The 17,127-nt window shown below is 43.6% G+C and overlaps 1 protein-coding gene across 4 annotated transcripts in view; it reads right to left on the reverse strand.

Annotated features, from left to right (window-relative positions):
* Positions 1 to 2,301: 2,301 nt before the first annotated feature.
* The window catches only part of LOC311241128 (uncharacterized protein), a 113,240-nt gene continuing 98,414 nt past the window's right edge, over positions 2,302 to 17,127 (reverse strand). For all 4 annotated transcript variants that reach the window (XM_084329840.1, XM_084329838.1, XM_084329839.1 and 1 more), the window contains 4 exons: positions 10,779 to 10,970; positions 7,645 to 7,684; positions 7,378 to 7,432; positions 2,302 to 3,633 (listed from right to left, as the gene is read on the reverse strand). In XM_084329840.1, the coding sequence (XP_084185966.1) occupies positions 2,901 to 3,633; positions 7,378 to 7,432; positions 7,645 to 7,684; positions 10,779 to 10,970 (1,020 nt within the window). In that variant the 3' untranslated portion in view covers positions 2,302 to 2,900. The remainder of the gene's footprint in view (positions 3,634 to 7,377; positions 7,433 to 7,644; positions 7,685 to 10,778; positions 10,971 to 17,127) is intronic.

The following is a 17,127-nucleotide window of genomic DNA, read 5'->3' on the forward strand; positions in this document are numbered from 1 at the left end:
CCATGCAAGGTGCCAACCTGCTCATCGGGAGCAATTAGGGATTAAGTGTCTTTCTCAAGGACACATCGACATGCTGCCCGGGAGGAGCAGGAATCAAACCGGGAACCTTCCGATTACCAGATGAACGCTCTACCTCCTGAACCACTGTCGCCCCATATATATGGTATATACAGCATTATTGTACATGCTATCATACAAAGTTATATGGGTTATATGCAGGTATATAAAAAGGATTATATGCAGGAAAATATGTCTCATTTCCCATTGTTTTTCTTTTTGCTGGTGGGGCTCATTTCTGCATGTTCTCCCTGCTGACTGGGGACAGAATAAAAAACCTTGACCGTGGGTCTTATTTTCAACAACCTGACTTGAACAGGGCCAAGAGAGACAGAAAACAGACAGGTACACAAAACATTTATTTTTAACAAGGCATTTTGCCTAAATGGACCGACCAATGCCATGTGTGTTTTTTAAATTATTATAATTCTTTTTAGATTTCGTTCTGAATGTTTCTTCCGTTTCATGTTTTATTCATTGATAGTTTTTATTCATAATTTTTTTTTATCTATCTCCTTTCATGTAGCACTTTGAGATTGCTACAATATAAAGTGCATTACAAATAGAATTTACACACACAAAAAGCATGCATGTCTACACACATGCACAAACCATCCTCCTCTCCCTAGCAGTCAATCATAGTAAAGATGAATTCAATCTTTATTTAATATTGATAGGTCATTGAAAGCAAGCCCTGATTTACAGTGCTGTCGAGAGTACACAATAAATGCAAAAATTATACAAGAGAAAAGAAAATATCAATTGATTAAAAACAACTGCAGACTGTGGGGGAATGGCTGGTGATTCAGGATTTAAACTGATAGTGATACCAATGTATTGAGTTTTAGAGTGCATTGTAGTTGTAGCATGTTCCATGTCAGGGGCACAAAAGCTAAAAGCAGATTTCCCAAATTCAGTGCAAACTGGGGACTTGTGTAAACCAATCAATGGAGCGATTATGATAAGGTCATAATCTACTATGTAGTGATATAAGGCTCCAAAAATGGCTTTATATAAAAAACAGATGCCAGTGCTAGAGAGGACCACCCTACCTAGTTGTCAATGTACAGCATTACAGTGATGAGTACCATAACTATCACCGGTATATCGAAGGGCTGAGTGATACTATACAGAATCTAAGGGCAGTGGAAGCAGCAGCATGTCTATAAATGGCATATCCATAATCCAAGACAGATAGGAAAACTGCTTCAATGACCCTCTTTCTGCTAATCATTTAGAAGTTGGTACAAGAGGCCAATTTTAGTTCTTTTGCTAATTTGTTTTAGTTTACTGACAATATTGTCTATTGTAAATGTTGCATCAACCCAAATACCAAGATACTTGTATTCTGTAACTATCAATGTCGAATGCATTCACAGTGGATATATCCAAATTATTGCAAACAATATATCTGATTCTAACGAACAGCATCAATTATATTTTATTTGCATTAAGTACCAGCTTAAGGTCCCTGAAAAATTATTCTGAAAAATGAATGCCCTATCAGCCTGTGAGATTGATAGTAACAGAAGGTGTATACATATTCAGAGTGCATGTTTTACCCTTACCCATAGCTTGTTCAACAGGTCAAGTGAGCTGCAGTTTTGCAATCTTGTTTCCTATGACGCAGATCACAAGTCTGCCACTGTCAAACATATTTTCCCAAAGAGGAAGTAAACTAGGCAAGGCATGGCTGTGGGGGCCCCCCCGGAGCGCACAAACGAGTTGAACTTGTTTTTCACTAGGTTTCAACAGAGGAGCCTCTCTGCACCTCTCCCTCCACCCATCAACCCCGGTGCCCCTCCCCATCCCCCAAGCACCCCAACCCCAACTGCAGCAGTCTGCCCCCCACCACCTACAAACACCCCCCCCACCACGCCTGGAGACAGTGGGCATGGACTGCTGCCAGCAGCTAGAGAACTAACGGTTGAGAACTAGGAATGTCTGACTCTTTCTTAACCACCAAAACCTGCACAGACTATAACGTATAATGATGTATATCATGCCAGTTAGGGTACAGACCCTTACCTGCACCTTGTGTATACTGTTTACTTTTAGTATATATATTCAGATACATTTTTTATTTATTGCAACGTATATTACAACAAATAGGGCATATAGACCCTCATCATCACCTTTGTTTACATATTTCTCATATCTATATTCAGATTTAATTTTATTACCTATATTTACGTCTTACTTCTATTACCCTGCCCATACCTGTACCTCCCTCCCCCCCCCCCCCATGCTGCTATGATGCCCAAATTTCCCCAAGGGGATAAATAAAGGAAATATCCTGTGCAACTTATACTCTTATTAGTTCCCCTTAAGATATTGAATAAATATTATTTTCCCTTAAGATATTGAATAAATAATATTATATTAATTGTCCCGGTTTTTGGTCTACTTTATAAATAAGAGTCGAAAATTTGTTGTGAAAAAAAAGTATACATTTCATTTCACGGCATCTGTGCAGCCATGTTTATTCACTGTATCCATGGAAACGACGATGAACACAGCCATAAATGTATGGTTTCCTTATGCTGAAAAGATAGTTTACTTTTCTGATAACTACATCACTGCATAACTCATAATGTTCATACTATGTGTACATGCAATTCAAAGGTATTACTGCATTTTCCTTCAAACTGATTTGGTCTCTGAGGTCAGTTTTTGTTACAGTAATAAGGTACTTTGGACAGAGCTGTTTTGCAGGCTGTGTGTGATGTTCAGGCGTAGAGTGTGTTTCAATGGCTAGTAGCCCTTGTGACATCATTACAATGTTACGTTACTTCTCAACATTGTAATTCACAACTCCTTTTCTCATAATCACTCACACACACTTAGTATCTACTGAAAGTCTCCCACATATGATTTAGTTCCTCCATGGCTTTCTGCAGGTCCTCAGCCAACAGACCAACTCGGTTGAAAAACTTGTCCCCAGTCCCTTTCTTCAGCTTCTGGCCATCGTGTGTGAAATACAAGTCCTTCTCCCTAGTGAAGGCCTGCAGCAGCCTTGTGTGTGCAGTGTATTTCGCCATAGCACCACGTGGGTCATCCCTGAACCCCTGAGCCTGTGACAGTTCAGCTACTCTCAGGACCTCTGGTGGGGCCCAAGCTCTCCGCAGCCTCGACAGATCGTGTCTCCTCAACTCGTCCATCCCAGAGAGGATGAACGTCAGGCAACGTTCTACGTCAATGATGTCAGCTTTGTAGTGCTGTAGTGTCTTCTCAACCAGCTCCTTGTCTACTGTCTTCTTGTTTAGTTTGACAGCGTGAGCTCCCATGCCGCCCGCGGACGCCACCATGCCGGCGCCAGCAGCCGTGCCGATCAGAGACAACCCCATGGTCATGGGGGCCAGGGCGATGCCAAGCACCATTGCTACCCCTCCCATGGCGCCCGTGGTTCCTCCGGCAATGGTCATCTTTCTCGTCTTCTTCTGCACCTTCCCCAGGGAGTTTGTGATGGCTAAGAGCTCAGAGATGTGAGACTGCAGGGCATCACCGCGTTTCATCCGGAGGAGGTTGAACAGATGCAGTGCTTTCTTCACACACATGGCCCTCTGGGTGAACTCCCTGCATGGGAAAACAAGGACACAGTTTCATAGATCTGAGACGCTTTACACAAAGTGTATGTCCTATGACTCGCCACTAGGGGCAGAGCAGCTAACAGTCAGTGAGTGAGTGAGTGAGTGAGTGAGTGAGTGACATTGCCAGAGATGCTGCTTCACATCTAGTCTCCATTGTTGATTTTGTAGCTAAACTACGTGTGGAACTGATTAATTAATTAACGAACTAATTTATAACACTGACATGATGATGGACAGAGCTGGGTTCAGTTCTAGATCCAGTACTGTGTCACACACCCATCATTAAGTATATTAGGCATAGGCGGCGGGTGAGCTTGCACGCAAATGGTGCACATAAACGGTGCTGTCCAGGTTCTGATTTCTTACATACACACACCCACTAGCACTAGGCTACTACAGCGAGCCCCACTCATTTCATATAGTGCAAATTAATTGTTCAAATGAATGCATCCAATATGATTAACCATTGTCTTACCTTAATGCAACAAAATAAAAATGCAACGTTTCGCGCATCAATGATCTTTTCTGCTTTAAGTTTGTCTGTGAGATCACTTTCAATGTGAAGCGGACTCAGAGTTGACCGTCTCTCCTGGCGCATATTGTTGTTCTTCTGACATTGTGAATTGTTGTGTTTCGGATGTGCCTCATTGGGAAAGACCGTTCACAAGTTGCGGTGCCGACGGCAATGAAGGAAACGTTTTCCGTAATTTGGATCTCATCATGCTTTGAAAACAATGTACATAGCGCTCTAAAAAGTTTCCACGGTTTGATTAACTCTGACTCAGTCTCATCATGCCCTCGTAGAGCAAGCCCTTGGCCTCAGGTGATCCGGTGTTATGATCCGGTGTTGGAATGGAGTTCCAGGTCTTGGCAGCTCTCACGGAGAGGGCTGATTTGCTAAATGTACTTGTCCTTAATGGAACAGCCAAGTCACCCGGTACACCCGGTACAACACGGATGACAGACTACAAAGGCGCCTCCCTCAAACTGAACAGTGACATCTCCTTAGCAAATGACCTCAATACCTTCTATGCGAGGTTTGATGCTGGTAATAACAACACCAGCCCACAAGCCACGGCAATGGGGGGGGGGGGGGGGGGGGGGGGGGGTCTGCTGCTGATGGAGACTCAGTGTTCAGGGTAACAGAGCATGAGGTGAGGCGGACCTTTAAAAAAGTGAATATCAGGAAGGCAGCAGGTCCGGACGGCATCCCCGGCCGTGTCCTAAAAGTCTGTGCCGACCAACTGGCCCCGGTATTCACTGACATATTTAACCTGTCCTTAGAACAGGCTGTCATCCCCACCTGCCTGAAGAAGTCCACTATTATCCCTGTACCCAAAAAATCCAAGCCTGCTTGCCTCAACGACTACCGCCCTGTAGCTCTCACCTCCATAGCCATGAAGTGCTTTGAGAAGCTAGTAAAGGGCTACATCTGCTCCTCCCTCCCCATCAACATGGACCCCCTGCAATTTGCATACCGCCCCAACAGGTCCACGGAGGACGCCATAGCCCATGTGCTGCACACAGCAGCATCACACCTGGACAAGAGGCAGGGGAACTATGTGAGAATGCTATTCATCGACTACAGCTCGGCATTCAATACCATAGTCCCCTCCATACTCATAGCCAAGCTCAGGGACCTGGGCTTGAACTATGACCTCTGCCAGTGGGTCTTGGACTTCCTGACGGGCAGACCCCAGGTGGTGAGAGCAGGCAACTGCACCTCCTCATCCATCACCCTCAACATAGGGGCCCCCCAGGGCTGTGTTCTGAGTCCCCTCCTCTACTCCCTGTACACACACGACTGTGTGGCTCAGCGGAGTAGCAATACAATCATCAAATTTGCTGACGACACAGTGGTGGTGGGCCTGATCTCTGCCAACGACGAGAGGGCCTACCTGGAAGAGGTCAAGGTCCTGGCGGGATGGTGCCAGGAAAACAGCCTCTCCCTGAACGTCAGCAAAACAAAGGAGATGATTGTGGACTTCAAGAGGTCGGGGGTCAAGGACTACAGCCCCCTCAGCATCGACGGGGCACCGGTTGAGAGAGTCAACAGCTTTAAGTACCTCAGAGCCTACATATCCGAGGACTTGACATGGACCACACACATTGACAGTGTTGTGAAGAAGGCACGACAACGCCTCTACTTCCTCAGGCGCCTAAGGAAGTTCCAAGTGAGTCAGAAGATCCTTAAGAACTTCTACTCATGTACAATAGAGAGCATCTTGACTGGCAACATCACCTCCTGGTTTGGGAATAGCACTGCACAAGACCGAAGCAGACTACAAAGAGTGACACGTTCAGCCGAACGCACAATTGGAGGGGGGCTCCCCACCCTCCAGAACATTTACAACAAGCGTTGCAGGGGCAGGGCTAAGAGAGTCATTAAGGACTCCAGTCACCCGAACAACTGCCTCTTTGAACTGCTGCGGTCGGGCAAGCGATACCGGAGTCTCAAGGCGAGCACAGAAAGACTCAGAAGAAGCTTCTATCCCCAGGCCATCAGGCTGCTAAACGAACAATGAACACTACACAACAACAACCATCAAACGCACATAGCACACACATCCACACGCACACACTCACTTTAAACAAACACACTGTAGCACCCACTCCACACACTTTATAGCACACACCCACTTTAAACAAACACACTGTAGCACCCACTCCCCACACTTTATATTTATTGATGAAGGATTGCACTACAACTCGTACACCTTACTGTAAATTGTACCTAAATTGTACCTCATCCCATTTCTGCTTTGCACTATATAGTACTGTACATTAGTACACTGCATAGTATTGTATATTATATGGTAACTCAGTCACGTCTATTCTGCATCGAACGTTGTACATATGTCTATACTGAACACTGTGACCTCATTTTCTACTTCTAGATTACATGCTATACTATGTTATTTGATACTATCTTGTCTAGCACAGTCTCTGGAGCGTAACAGTAAGAGGCATTTTGTATGAAAGTATTCTGTACTTCTGTATGACAACTATTAAAGAAACTTGAACTTGAAAGAAACTTGAAACTTGAACAACAGTTCTGGTGAACCTGTAGGTGAAAAAATCGGAAAGTGGGGGTGGGGCTAGACCATGGAGGATTTTGAAGACCAGACTGGCATCGGTTAGTTTGATGATGCGGCGTGATTGGTTACTGCCTGCAGTCTGTTATGTTAAACGGCTACCACACCTACTGCCATTGACACCTTGGTTGGCCGACCCTTGCGTATTGTCACCACCGGGCTGCAGCAGCCCACACACACACAATATCGTAGCCTAGGCTGCCTATAATGCGCAGACTGGGGCTGCCGGTTTGGGTAGGAATAGCCTAGCCTGGCCTTATATACCCGCCGCCTATGATATTAGGACACCAGTCTATTCCTTGCACCAACTGACAACATCTATATTTTCTGAGCAAATCCCTTTTGCAGACAGAGCAACAGACCAGCAGCAGTTCACTCTTACATGGATGTAGTACAGAGAGAGAGTTCTAAGATGGATGTAGTACAGTGAGAGTTCTAAGATGGATGTAGTAGAGTGAGAGTTCTAAGATGGATGTAGTAGAGTGAGAGTTCTAAGATGGATGTAGTACAGAGTGTTCTAAGATGGATGTAGTACAGTGAGAGTTCTAAGATGGATGTAGTACAGTGTGAGTTCTAAGATGGATGTAGTACAGTGAGAGTTCTAAGATGGCTACATCTGTATGGTAGGTTCTTACCTGGTTTCATCTTGTAGACTGAGGCCGCACATTGAAGGAGTCATACTATCAGAGTCTGTAGGAACATCAACAGAGAGATAGTAGATACTGTAGGTTGGTGATGTTTATTATGCAAAAACAATCCATTTTAACATTCTTCAGCACAACACAACCCATTGCTACACCACACCACACCACAAGACAACCCATTGCTACACCACAGCACAACACAACACAACCCATTGCTACACCACAGCACAACACACCACAACACGGCACTCGACTCACATTCCACTGCTTTCAGCCATCTCAACAGATGATCTATGTCCTGAAAATAGATAAGACTTTAAACTACGACTCTCAGTTGATGAATATTTTGTCGACTAACCACATAACCAATAGACATTTCACAGAATGTTTAGAATGCCCATTTGTCCTCTATGTTGGAAGAAATATTGATATGAGAAATATATCAACAAAAACTGATGTTTAATTACTGGACCTTGTAATTAAGTCACAGCGAAACAGTAATATCATGCTCTTCCAATGTTTAGAAATTAAGCATTTCCCCCCTTCCTTAAATAGTACTTATTTGAAGTCAATACCATGTGTTATCAGTGTGTGCTGGGATTTGGTTTACAATTTCTCTTAAATAAATTATTTATATTATAACTATGTTCTTCCGGTGCCCCATGACAGCTGAGTCAGTGTTTGTGAACATACACTATACTCTCTCCTAACGATGGAGAACAGGGAGGGAACCCCCTCTGCACCCTCTGAACTGGGATGTCAAATTGGGGGTTGCTCCATAGACAATGAATGGGGCAGTGACTTTATGAGGCCATAAAATGTTTGTGTGGACTCACACCCAAATGAGGTTTTCATTCTGGTTCAGACCTTGTACCAATGCTAGAATATAAACCTTATGTGGGTGTAAGAGCTCAAACAAACATTCTATGGCCTCAAAAATGTCACAGCCCCATTCATCACTAGGAAAAAGAGTCCCTTAATTTTACACCTTAATAAACCCTTAAAATAACTATTATTGTAAATAAGAATTAAGGTAAATTAACAAAAACATGAAATCAAAATTAAGTAGAATTGAGCATGAACCAAGTAAAATGCTACACTTAAAAACCAATTGCAACCGCCTGATTTAAAAAATAATTATGTGTGATTGATTGATTGATTGATTGATTGATTGATTGATTGATTGAAAGGTTTATTAACAGATTGCAGAATGGGTACAGTACAGTACAGCTCAATACATACAATTGTTAAGGGGATGCAGACCAGAGAAAGACTTTCGTCTTGTTTACATCAGGGTCCCCCATTTTCAATTCATCATAACATATATGACACACACGACATACAGATAGACAGTACTGCTACATCTATACATTTATGACATACCAGATTTGCAAATACAGTACTGTTTGTGATACAAAAAGAGTGTATATACATTTGATGTAGAAACTGTACATTGGAGGAGGTTGGATAGGTGGGGTGGGGTTGGGTGGGTGGGGTTGGGTAGGGGGGGGGGGCACTGTACACTGTACATTGGAATACTGACAAAGCCATACTTGGTCATTTACTGTACAACTGAGTTAGGACATTTGTAGGGGCCAGTTTCGAATTGCAGCCGTAGGTGTTCTTTGAGAGTGTTTTTGAAAGTGGGTAGTGATTGACATTCCTTTACAGCTTTGGGTAGGGCGTTCCACATTGATGTGGCATAATTGCGAAACGTGTTTAGTCCCTTGTTTGAGCCGAATCTGTGTTTAACATGATTTGTGGAGCTCCCTCTGGTGTTGTGATCGTGGTATTCACTGACCTTTGGGAAGTATTTTGACATGTACATGGGTACCTTGGTTGTGTAGTGTATCTTGTAGACCAGGCCTATTGCAAGTTGCTGTACTCTGTCGTCTACTCTAAGCCATCCTAGGTTGGCAAAGTGGGCAGGGGTGAGGTGGGTTCTAGGAGTCAGGTCAAGCAGTAGTCTGACTAGTTTGTTTTGAGATGTTTGTAATTTGGTTTTTAGTGCCTTTGAGGTGCTTTGGTACCATGATGTGCAAGCATAGTCGTAGTACCCTTGAATGAGTGCTCCTGCCAGAGTCTTCAGGGTATTCTTGTTTACCAGAGAGGAGATCCGGTACAAGAATCGAGTTCGTTGGTTGACTTTTTTTTATTACATTGGATGCCATTTTGTCACAGGAAAGATTAGCCTCTAGGATGGAACCCAGGTAGGTAATTTCATCTTTCCTTGTGACAATATTGTCACCCACTGTAACTGAGAAGCCGTCGGTCTTGCTGAGTTTGTTATTTGAACCGAAGAGAATGGACTCTGTTTTGCCCATGTGTAATGATAGTTTGTTGTCGGTGAGCCATATGCAGATTTTGCCTAGTTCCGAGCTGAGGGTTTTTTCAACCTGTAACTTGTTCTTGTCAGAGACCAGCAGGGCAGAAAAAAGAAGAATAATTAATTTAGCCTACCAAAACTGAAATGCCAATGTCAACAAAAATGAACTGACTGTCATGTGTTATTCTTTATACAGAGCACATTCAGAAGCCTAAATACGTTTTGCCAAATTATTAGGCTAATTATTATTATTTGAATTCAAATAAACCTCCTACTACATTTTAATTATACCCAATTATTTCACAGTGGAACAGTATTTGTGTCTTGTTGTGTTAATCTTGTCTTGTTAGAAAATGGCATATTTGTAGCCAAACATTTATTCTAGCCTACATCTAGGTGGGGACCAGGTTGCGTGTATATTTTCCCCAATTGAGTCTCACTTCCGCGTTCGGTTTGCGCAATCTGATTGGCCACTGACATTTTTTTCAGCGCCAATCGCGTTACTCCTAACAATCGCGCCAGCCGGCTGTTACCCTAACCCTAACCTTAACCAACTAACCCTAACCCTAACCTTAACCAACTAACCCTAACCTTAACCTTAACCCTAACCTTAACCAACTAACCCTAACCCTAACCTTAATAACCAACTTATATATATATATAAATTTATTCTAGCCTACATCTAGGTGGCGACCAGGTTAGGTGGGGCCTGAAAATATTTCCAACTACCCAAGTGGGGCCTGATTGAAAATGTTTCGGAACCACTTAGCTGATAACATGGTTACAGTTCAGGGATGCATGTGTGTGCATGTGTGTGTGAGGGTATGTGCGTGTGTGTGTGTGTGTGTATGTACTGTGCATGCATGTGTGTGTGTGTGTGTGTGTGTGTGTGTGTGTGTGTGTGTGTGTGTGCAGGGTACATACGTGGATGGTCAGGGTATAGACTAATATATAATAAAGTACACCATATGCATGTGTGTGCAGTGCATGAGTGAATCTGCATGAGTCTGTGTGCGCGTGTGTGTGTGTTAGTGTGTCTTAATAATAATTATAATGTCTCTCTCACCACGCCATCGTCAGTCTCATCACCAGGCAGGACTTTAATGTAGGAGCCTTCATATATCACAGTGTACAGGGGCTCAGTTTGGTAACATGGAAGAGACTGTCTTTTCTCCACAGGTGGAGGTAGAGGTGGAGGTCTGAACGAGGGTGGAGCAGGATTTCCAGGATGTTCAGGAGCACTCTTTCGTCTGAGGCACTGTTACAAAAAAAATAAAAATAAAAGATGATCAGTCACTATTACATAATGTAACATCCATGTGCTTCGTGATGTGAGGTATGTGGTACAGATTTTGGAATGCACAAATGATTTCCTAATCCCTTAACACTCAAAGCATTATGGCTGCCCCTACCGATCAGTTTGGCATTCGTAGACCACTTAGTCGATTAGTCCATTTATTTCTTATGCTTGGATTCTTTTTTCCATGAAGGAGTTATTCGCCTTATTCTCTTCACCGCCATGTTGGTCAAGAACGGAAGTAGAACACACTCTCTGAATTACAAGCTCATGATGACCCGACTCAGATTGTTTTTCACCGCCATATGTTTTGAGTTTTGAAATACATGGAAGTGAATTAGTAATTAGCTCATTGAAATTCATAGCAATCTACAAAAACAAAGAAAGCGGCTTATACTTTCTATGCACGCTTTGAGGCTGTAAATTCCAACAGCAGCCTACATGCCATTACAATAGAAAGTAGAGCCACTGCCAATGGAGACTCAGTGTTCAGGTTAACAGAGCATGAGGTGAGGAGGACCTTTAGGAAAGTGAATACCAGGAAAGCAGCAGGACCGGACAGCATCCCCGGATGCGTCCTAAAAGTCTGTGCTGACCAACTGGCCCCGGTATTCACTGACATATTCAACCTGTCCCTAGAACAGTCCGTCATCCCCACCAGTTTGAAAAGGTCCACTATTGTCCCTATATCCAAAAAAACCCACGCCTGTGTAACCGGTCTCATTTGACATGCCCTGAGTGGGAGTCGAACCCTGGTCTCCCGCACCGCTGGCGACATCGCCGACCGCTATACCAAGAGGTGAATTCACTTCTTGGTAATGTGTCTGGATGCCTTTTTTTAAGGAGGAGTGAGTTTTACTTGCAGTACAGCTACGTGCCACAGTCATTTCACAACACTTGAAGTCCATCGTGACTGTGGATATACTCGCGGAACCTCCGTTACACTCACCCCCCTAAACTCACACCACCCAAGGCATCCGGATCACGGCACCACTGAAACCGGTCTCATTTGACATGCCCTTAGTGGGAGTTGAACCCCGGTCTGAGACATCGCAGACCACTACACCAAGAAGTGAACTCACCTCTTGGTAATGGGTCTGGATGCCTCTGGGGAGTGAGTTTACTTGTAGTACCGCTTAACGTCCACAGCCACTTCACTATACACAGTCCATCGTGACTGTGGATAGACACACGGTACCTCCGCTACACCTGCTTGCCTCAACAACTATCGCCCTTAGCTCTCACCTCCATAGCCATGAAGTGCTTTGAGAAGCTAGTGAAGGGCTACATCTGTTCCTCCCTCCCAAACCCCCTGAACCCCCTGCAGTTTGCATACCGCCCCAACAGGACGCCATAGCCCATGTGCTGCACACGGCAGCATCACACCTGGACAAGAGGTAGGGGAATTATGTGAGAATGCTATTTATTGACTACAGCTCAGCATTCAACACCATAGTCCCCTCCAAGCTCATCATCAAGCTCAGAGACCTGGGCTTGAACCATGACCTCTGCCAGTGGGTCTTGAACTTCCTGACAGGAAGACGTCCCCAAGTGGTGAGAAGTGGTGATCCATCACTCTGTGTACTGAGCCCCCGCCTCTACTCGCTTTATACGCATGACTGTGTGGCAAAGCACAACAGCAACACAATCATCAAGTTTGCTGATGACACAACTGTGGCAGGCCTGATCTCTGCAAACAACGAGAGGGCCTACCTGGGAAAGGTGGATAACCTGGTGCTGTGGTGCCAGGAGAACAGCCTCTCCCTGAATGTCAGTAAAACCAAAGAGATGATTGTGGATTTTAGGAGGTCAGGGGCAAGGAATTACAGCCCCCTGAGCATCTATGGGGCATTGGGGCATTGAGCCCTGGATTAATGCAGCAATCATTGAAGCCATTACGGCCAGAAATTACAGTCTGCAGGATTATATATATAATATATATATATAATTAGTGCTGTCAGGCGATTAAAAAAATTTATCTAATTAATTACAGGATTTGTAATTAATTAATCTAATTAATCGCATTTGAATCGCATAACCATTTTATGCCTGATATTCTATATTCTATAATCATATTTCAAATTGCATGTGTCCGGATGGCAGAATTCAGTACTGTATCTACAAAACCTTCTGTTTAATCATCTTCCATCTATAAATTTGCTTAGATCTTTCAGGTCTGGTCAATTTGAGCATGGTGTTATTTACAGTCAAAGATAAAAAAATTTTTTATTGATATTCTCATTTGGTTCATTACAATTTACTCAAAATAAAATTTTCATTCAATCACATGTCCCTAGAATCAGATACCAAGAACATGCAAATGAACCATATTAAAAAAAAAAGTCTGTAAATGTGTATTCTACATGCTCATGGAATGAATGAGATAAAAAAAAAAAAAAAAATGTAATACATTTTGAGTTAATTTTCATAACGCGATAATTAGCTATGTAATTAATTAATCTAATTAACGCGATAAACTGACAGCGATAAACTGACAGCCCTAATATATATATATATATTTATATATATATATAAAAAAGGATTAATCATCTTTAGGCTTGTTTAAAAAGCTCAGAAATGTAGTTAATAGGTTGATTAAAAAGGCTAAATTAGAGTACTATAATAATAACATAATTGCTAAGAATAAAGATGATCCTCAAAAGCTCTGGAAATCTTTGAAACAATTGGGGTACAGTAATAAACTCAAAACAAGAACTCTCAACATGAACTCTGAACTAGGCAAACTCTGCATATGGCTCACCGACAACAAACTATCATTACACATGGGCAAAACACAGTCCATTCTCTTCGGTTCAAATAACAAACTCAGCAAGACCGACGGCTTCTCAGTTACAGTGGGTGACAATATTGTCACAAGGAAAGATGAAATTACCTACCTGGGTTCCATCCTAGAGGCTAATCTTTCCTGTGACAAAATGGCATCCAATGTAATAAAAAAAGTCAACCAACGAACTCGATTCTTGTACCGGATCTCCTCTCTGGTTTGATTGATTGATTGATTGATTGAAAACTTTATTAACAGATTGCAGAATGGGTACAATACAGTACAGCTCAATACACACAATTGTTAAGGGGATGCAGACCAGAGAAAGACTTTCGTCTTGTTTACATCAGGGTCCCCCATTTTCAATTCATCAGGACATATATGACATACATGACATACAGATAGTCAGTACTGCTACATCTATACATTTATGACATACCAGATTTGCAAATACAGTACTGTTTGTGATACAGAAGGAGTCAATAAAAGGGAGTATATACATTTGACGTAGAAACTGTACATTGGAGGAGGTTGGGTGGGGGGGGGGGGTTGGGTACATTGGGATATTGACAACCATACTGGGTAATTTACATTGGAGGTGGTTGGGGGGGGGGGGGGGGGGGGCACACTGTATAAACAAGCAAAACTGTACATTGAGGGGGGGGGAGGAGGAGACACTGTACAAACAAACAAAATTGTACATTGGACTATTGACAAAACCATACTAGGTAAATGACTGTACATTGGAGGGGGTTGGGTTAGGATATTTACAGGGGCCAGTGTTGAATTGCAGTCTCCCGTAGGTGTCCCTTGAGAGAGGTTTTGAAAGTGGGTAGTGATCCACATTCCTTTACAGCTTTGGGTAGGGCGTTCCACATTGATGTGGCATAATTGCGAAACGTGTTTAGTCCCTTATTTGAGCCGAATCTGGGTTTAACATGATTTGTGGAGCTCCCTCTGGTGTTGTGATCGTGGTATTCACTGACCTTTGGGAAGTATTTTGACATGTACATGGGTACCTTGGTCGTGTAGTGTATCTTGTAGACCAGGCCCATTGCAAGTTGCTGTACTCTGTCGTCTACTCTAAGCCATCCTAGGTTGTCAAAGTGGGCAGGGGTGAGGTGGGTTCTAGGAGTAAGGTCAAGCAGTAGTCTGACCAGTTTGTTTTCAGATGTTTGTAATTTTGTTTTTAGCGCCTTTGAGGTGCTTTGGTACCATGAGGTGCAAGCATAGTCGTAGTACCCCTGAATGAGTGCTCCTGCCAGAGTCTTCAGGGTATTCTTGTTTACCAGAGAGGAGATCCGGTACAAGAATCGAGTTCGTTGGTTGACTTTTTTTATTACATTGGATGCCATTTTGTCACAGGAGAGATTAGCCTCTAGGATGGAACCCAGGTAGGTAATTTCATCTTTCCTTGTGACAATATTGTCACCCACTGTAACTGAGAAGCCGTCGGTCTTGCTGAGTTTGTTATTTGAACCGAAGAGAATGGACTCTGTTTTGCCCATGTGTAATGATAGTTTGTTATCAGCGAGCCATATGCAGATTCTGCCTAGTTCCGAGCTGAGGGTTTTTTCAACCTGTAACTTGTTCTTGTCAGAGACCAGCAGGGCTGAGTCGTCCGCAAACAGGAACAAGTTGCAGTCACAAGCTGACGACATGTCATTTGCATAAATTAGGAACAGTAGCGGTCCTAGTATGCTTCCTTGTGGAACACCACAGCTCACTGTGAGGGGGGGGGATAGGGTACCGTTTACCTCCACCATCTGTTCCCTCCCCTCAAGGTAGGATTGCATCCAGCTCACTGATAGACTATCAAAACCAATTGCTTTTAGCTTGTCAATCAGAATGGAGTGATTGACCGTGTCAAAGGCCTTTTGTAGGTCCACCATGACCATGCCGCAGTATTTGCCTGCATCCACCTCTTGTTTGATGTGGTCATTCAAATAGAGAAGGCATGTGTCAGTGGAGTGGGATGTTCTGAAGCCAGATTGGAATTCGTAGATTAGATTTTTTTCCGCTAGGTACTTTTCGACCTGTTCGTAGACTATTTTTTCCATGACTTTCGAGATGGAGGTGAGAATAGAAACAGGGCGGTAGTTGCCTGGGTCTAATTTGCTGCCCTTTTGTGCAGAGGGGTCACCCTCGCAATTTTGAAGTCCTTGGGGACGTGTCCCTGTTTTATGGAGAGGTTTATTATGTGTGTGATGGCCTGGTAAACAAGAATACCCTGAAGACTCTGGCAGGAGCACTCATTCAAGGGTACTACGACTATTGTTCTGAAGGATCAGATTAAACCGAATATATATATTTATTTATATATATATATTTAATTGTATTTGTATATCCCCTGATATCCCTTGTATATTCCTTGTACAATATGCATTGAATATCCCTTCTAGTCTACTGAACATCCCATAATAGTCTCCATTCTACCATTGGACGAGACCTTGGTGCCAGGTCGCCATACCCCTCAGACCAGGTTCAATCGTACCGCTCAACATGTATGGACAAGTCCTAGTTCCGCGTAGGAATATGTCTACCGCACCACTAATGGTACTATTTGTTCATAGTGCGTATATATACTGCGCTATATTAAAGTAGAGCTTTCTTTTAGTCCAGTTCCTTACCCTCCAACAGAGTGACAGACGCAAAAGCCTCCCCGCGAACCACGTGTGGGCAGTAAGGCCAATTCGGCCCAGTATCGGCATTGAGACATCGTGTATATTAATATTTGAATAGTCATATTTGGCACTATATCGTCGAGTTGGACGTATTCTATTAAGCTAATAATAGTCTATTCATATGTAGTGCCTCGTGCGGTAAGAGTTCTATAGTAATCAGCACCCCCATCGTTTCGGGCATCAGCTGGACGCTTATCCAGGGTGGTTGACCCCACGTGAAGCTGCACCCGAGGAGCTCCAGGCCAAAGAGCGAGTGGACCTGTATATTGGATTATTCTACCGACGACGGCTAGCCTTCCCCGGCTTGGATTATGCTTTGAGTACTTTGATTATTCTATGGATAAAGGCCAACACTGCGGTGTGTTGGAAATACCCCCCCCGGAGAGGACGACAGGTGAGAAGACGCTCTACACGACGAGGTCGCCTCACGTCTCTCCATCGTGGACCGGAGGACGCCGGCCACAGAGAGTCCAACTGCTTTCATCTGTGGATCGAGGATCGCTGGGCACCGGGTCGCACGACTGTGGGCTCTCCCAGGATACCCTCGGCCAGACGGGATACAGCCAGACTCTACCCCCCCTCCAGCTGTCCTACAAGCAGTCGGAACCTTCCCCTAGTGTATCCAGCTATATAATCATTCAAGTATCAT

The sequence above is a fragment of the Notolepis coatsorum genome (assembly GCF_963971535.1).
Source record: "Notolepis coatsorum genome assembly, chromosome: 14".
NCBI lineage: Eukaryota > Metazoa > Chordata > Actinopteri > Aulopiformes > Paralepididae > Notolepis > Notolepis coatsorum.